This window comes from Ixodes scapularis, unplaced genomic scaffold (genome assembly GCF_016920785.2).
Source record: "Ixodes scapularis isolate PalLabHiFi unplaced genomic scaffold, ASM1692078v2 PGA_scaffold5__190_contigs__length_132052651, whole genome shotgun sequence".
Lineage (NCBI taxonomy): Eukaryota > Metazoa > Arthropoda > Arachnida > Ixodida > Ixodidae > Ixodes > Ixodes scapularis.
The window spans coordinates 50753678-50758941 of NW_024609880.1; the positions used below are offsets into that span (position 1 = coordinate 50753678).

Consider the following 5264-nt stretch of genomic DNA (forward strand, 5'->3'; position numbering starts at 1 on the left):
ATGACTAGGCTTCAAGCTTAGGTCTGAGCGCGGCCGATGTTATGAGCCGAAGGGCTAATCTAGTGGCTCTAGGCTAATCAAACGGCGAAAGAGGCACAACGTCATGGCGTGCTCTTTTCATTTGATAGGACTAGCTGGTATTAGCCGTCTCTCTGTGTGTGCTCCTCCGCCGGCTAGTCCTATCAAGCGCAAAGAGCACGCCATGACGTAGCGCTTTTGGCGCTGTTTGATTGGCCCTTCGGCTTATAACATCGTCCGCGCTCGGACGTAAGGTTGCAGCCGGTACAGCGAAAGCTGCAAAGGCTGCAAAGAGTCTTTCAGGGAATTCCTTCGGATGTCCAATTTTATCAACAGAAAGTTTTAGAACTGTCCATATTACTGTTTGAAAATAAATTCAAATTTTCAACCAGCAAAAATATTTTGTTATAAAAAAATGTAGTTTTTTTCTTTTTTTGTAATGCATTATTTATTACTCGTGAGAAAGCGACAGCGCGAAGTAGCCGGGACTCATGGCCAGACCACAACACTGAGCGATGCGTCTCAGTTATTGCGCGAAAGAGCTACCAGATGGCTCTACGGTCTCGCCATTTCAGCCCTTTCGCTGCTTGGTGCTTGGTTGGACCCGTTCTTAGCCGAGAGAGCAGGTCAGAGCACTTTTAACACTCTTAAACCCACCCCTTCACCCATATCCTACCCCCACCTGGTCGGATGACTGGTGAAACATTCCTGTTAATTAATGTATTCTGACTGACTTGGTTTTCGTGCTGTCTGCAGTACATCAAACTTCTAGCGTGCGTAAACATACTGTCAATAAAACAAATACAAAAAAAAAAAAAAATAGGAACAACATTAACGATGCATTTGACAACCTCAGGACGCAATTCGGGGGAGACTGAGTGTGTCAAACAACTACAGTGCAGGTATGAAAGCAGGCAAGCGCAGACGTCAAAAGACGCGCGTCACATCGCTTCTTTCCGAATTCCAACGTCTTCTCAAACGTAGAACGGATCAGCTTATCTCAACCTCCCTTCCATTTTAGATGCTGGCAAAAGCACAAAGAAATTTTCCCTCGGAATAAACCGTAATTGAGCTAATAAACGATGGAAAAACAAAAGACAAAAGAGAGGGGTGCCATCGGAAACCGCGAACGCACGATCCACGCACAGAGCGCGCCGGCTTGCACGTGTACACTTGAAGTCACGTGACGGGGCGGGCCTCGCGCTGAGGCGAGCGCGCCAGCCAATGGGAAGCCGCAACCATCACCTGATAGTGGCCCGACATCTCGCCGGAACTGGACCTGTCCCACTCCGGGAGAACGAGGGGAGGCAGGCGCCGCGGCTCCTCTAGGGCCGCCGTTGGAGTGAGCTGTGATTCCCGCTGTCGTCATCGGCTCTCACGTAAGCGCCGGCTTCCCGTACGAGACCCGACTGCCGAACGACCCGCGGGGGCTCCACGCGTCGCCGGGCGACGTCAGAGGCCTCCCCTCCGCGGCGCCTGCCCACCCCCCCGGCGGCGCGAGTGGTACCGGTCCGTCTGCGTCTGCGGCGCGGTGCCTGTTCCGGCCGGAGCTGGCGTGGGGACATAAAAAAAGTGGTCAATCGAGGCGTACGCAGCGTAGATCGGCCGACCCGCCTCTTGGGAGAGACCACGAATTCCCCCTTCGTCGAATGGAGAGTGCAAATAGCCTGAGCCCCCGGCGACTTTCCGCCATTGGAGGGAGTCAAAAGTCGCGCCGACAGTCGTACGCAGGTCAGTCAGGCACCCAGTCCCTCGACGTCGGCACGGGTCAGTTGAAGCGAGTGCCTACGGTCAGCGGTCCGGTATCGGCGCTGGACGGCCCACAGATGTATCGGCTAGACGTAAACCACCGGAGCACGAGCGGCAGCAGCAGCCGCCGTGCGAGCAGGAACGAGGACTCGTTTACATGCTCCCAGCAGAGCATCCTGAGTGCCATGGACCGCTTCGTCAAGTCCGTGAACAACATGGACGCCACGGTGCTGGTGCCGTCCCGACTTCGCGACATGGATCTGACGGACAAGGCGGGCCGGGCGCCCCCGGCCAACCTCACCCACACGGACCTCTACTCCTTCTACAACATGCTCAACGACGTGAAGAACGAACTGCTCTGGGGACCGAGCACGGCGGCGACGTCGGCCGCGATCCCGCTCACGGGAGCGCTCATGAGGCCGCCGCCCAAGCACACGCGGCAACCGTCGGACGACTCGCTGGGATCGACGGGTTCGACGTCGGACACTGACTCCGACGTGGACAGCGTAGTGACAGATCGGGGAGCCGACAGCCTCGAACACAGCCTACACCTGGCCGCAGCCTTTCGGCACCATTTGCAGGGCCTCCACGCCATCCTCCACCAGCTAGCCGACTCCGCCGACTACCTGGCGTGCAGGTACCAGGAGGAAGTGGACGCGTCGTCGCTCTGAGAGCGCTCCCAGACGCTCGCCGGACTTTTCCAGTGCTGTCTAGCGAACGCCCCTCGTCGCCTTGCCGGACTCTCCTCCCTGTGTGACTTTTTTCTCTACTACTACGATACGTGAGACGTGGATTTCCAACGCTAGACATCTCTGCTTCCGCCACCGCTCCATCAGTCGGTCATCTACCCTCCCTCTTTGCTTTGCAAGTCTTCGCGAGAGGAGGTGCGTTTTTGACACGGCAGCGGATGGTTTGTTTTCGTCATCGACTCTGCAAACCAGCTGTTCGCTCTCCTCCGCAACGGATTTTGTCGCCTGCTAGAAAACTATGCAGCCTGTGACCGACCTGACCCCCCTCCCCTCCGTAAGAACTGCGAGTCATCATTGAGAAACGAAAAATTTGCTTACCGCCAGTGATCGCGAGAGCTATTGTAGGCGCTGCAAAATCATATCCCGCAATTTTCTAGGGACTGTTTTTAGACAAGTTTTTTGCCGCATCCCCCATTTGGTTGTAACTATCACTATAGTCAAAGAAAAAAATCAAACAAAACGCCGTAGCTGTTGGTTATGTTGTTGTGATTCTGCGTAATTTTTTTCGGTCTTCTACCTGTTCATTCTCTGCTTCGCCGATCGCTCCAAAACTGAGGTGTTTTTTTTTTGTTGTTTTTTTATGAGGGAATATAAGATTACGGCGGCGCACCAGACTTCGGCAGTTTCGTATTTTCTTTCTAGCGGGAAGTTTTCGTTTTCCGGGTGAACCTGGCTGGCTTGCTCCGCTAAAATGGCTGCGTAAGGTCCCGTATGTGGGCCAGTGGTGTCTAAGTTATTTCGCTTCGCCTGCCGCCGTTTATTTTATTGCTTTTTCTCTGCTCTCTCAAGTTTAGCAAATTGTTTCTTTTTTCTTTAATCTCGTTCCTCGGGGGGAGATCTCCCCCATTGCTACGTTGCTCATTTTGCGAATCCGGCGGGCGTAACAGTTAGCTAACGGTCTATGTAAGAGAAGAGGAGGAGCGTCGTCCGCCATTGTTGGCCCATAACTTCAGCTTCAGCGGTAACTTTTGCATTTAGAGCTACCGGTCGGTCTCTCCGGTAATAGCGTGGTATGTGTTTTTGTTTTTTTCCTCCTAGTATTGAGGTGGCTTGCGGGGAGGAAGTTGAAATGTCCGGTTTTTCGTTAAAGGAAAGTCGCAAACATTCCATGTTGCTGTACAACAGTGTCGCGGAAAATACTCACCACGGGTGTATCGTACTACCGTCTCTTCTTTTCTATCAGTTGAGGGTATCCCAAATGGAGTTTTAAGCACATCGTGAAAGAAGTAGACAGAGGAGGCTGTACATAGTGTAAATACGTAATGCTGTCGGAGATGGCTGATCTGTAAACAACAAACTAAGAACCAACAAATTTAGTCTAACACGGGTTTTTCGCGTGTTAATATTTTTTTTTTTCTTATGGAATGTGCATGTATGATAACAGCGCGAAAATGTTTTTCCAGATTTTTTTTTTGCTAAAAATGAAACGTTTTTGTTATGCGAGTTGTTTCTAGTGTACATGACCCGCGGTAAACTTGTGCTGTTTTCTTGAAATTTATTAAAAAAGAGCTTTATTGCCAGAAAAACAACCTTGTGTTCCGTTCCTTGTCAGTGCTGATGGCTCCCCAGGGATCTTGGCACTTTCTGCTGTCCCCTTTTATGAAAAAAAAGGGGCACCTGCCCTTCAATCTTATGATGCTCCAAGTACCGACGACCCTTTGTGAAGGTCACATCCAGGGGAAACTTTCTTTGGAGACTCGGTGAGCTCTGGATATTCGAACATTCGATGTCGTTGACAGGTAGTTTCACAGGAGACTGATAGCGCACCAACATGCAGAGACCGCAACCTACTCGGTTAAAATGACCCATACAAAGAACAGAGGAGGGGCGAAGCCAGGAAAAGTATGGACACTACGCTTTTAGGAAGCTGTATGGATGCAGGCATAACCTTCACTTTTCGTTTCTTTTGTTCTTCATTTCTTATCCTTATGGCTGCACAATGGGTTCTTTACTTTCAAAACAAACACAGTCTGTATGTGTGTTGCTTACTGCACATACAAAACAGAGTAGCTAGCTGAGGTATGCCAAACATGTAAACTAGAGCAATTAAATTGCATGTCCTAAATCTAGTGCAGACTAATTCCACTATTTTCTTTACCTTTGGTACATGCTGATGTGTACTCCTGGATGCATCATCTAATCGTCGAAAGTTGCAAGTGTTCCCCTGTAGTGTCCGGCCTGAACTTTGCCCAATGCCTGACACACCTCATGCAGACAAAAGGAAATACCTCTGTCATAATCTTAGCACTTTCTGCTAAGTCAATAACCCACCAGACATCCGTTCTCATTTGTACTTGAAAGCTCCCCGAGAGAGGGCATTGAACGAAGCAGTCCCTGCGTCCCTGCCTCCCGATATGAGTCCAGCACCTGTGGAGGCTTGCCTAGGGCAAGGAGCATGTTAAAAATAGATGCCTGGCTGGGTGGTTGTAAGGGGCTATCGGTCCACGACTGACACTCGTCGTTGGGAGGCCGTCCTTGACACAGTCTTTGTGCGAGAGATTGAGGGAGATAAGCGTTGTATGCCAGGGTGCTTAGCGGTTTGAAGGCAACCAGTCGGACCTGTGGTACGCGTTTCTAAGCTGTCCCTGGAGTTCGGGGAACATGGCTTCAGTTCGTGCGCGTGGACATTCCACTGGTCGGGATGGCGCTAGCATTTTCGGCGAGAGCTGAATCCCCTGAATCTTTGACAGCATAGCCACAGAAAGTTGTCCACGAGGTTTATGTGCTCTTTGGCAAGCCTCGGGGCGC

The 5264-nt window shown here is 51.2% G+C and overlaps 1 protein-coding gene across 1 annotated transcript; it reads left to right on the top strand.

The window, feature by feature from the left end:
• Positions 1 to 596: 596 nt before the first annotated feature.
• Positions 597 to 4045, top strand: LOC115313049 (mid1-interacting protein 1). Its single transcript, XM_029971948.3, has one exon. It carries the CDS (start codon positions 1668 to 1670, stop codon positions 2436 to 2438), a length of 771 nt encoding a protein of 256 aa, XP_029827808.1. The 5' UTR covers positions 597 to 1667; the 3' UTR covers positions 2439 to 4045.
• The last annotated feature ends 1219 nt before the right edge of the window (positions 4046 to 5264 follow it).

Excerpts from the sequence above, each read along its gene's own strand:
- LOC115313049 (XM_029971948.3), top strand. The coding sequence starts at position 1,668 with ATGGAGAGTGCAAATAGCCTGAGCCCCCGGCGACTTTCCGCCATTGGA.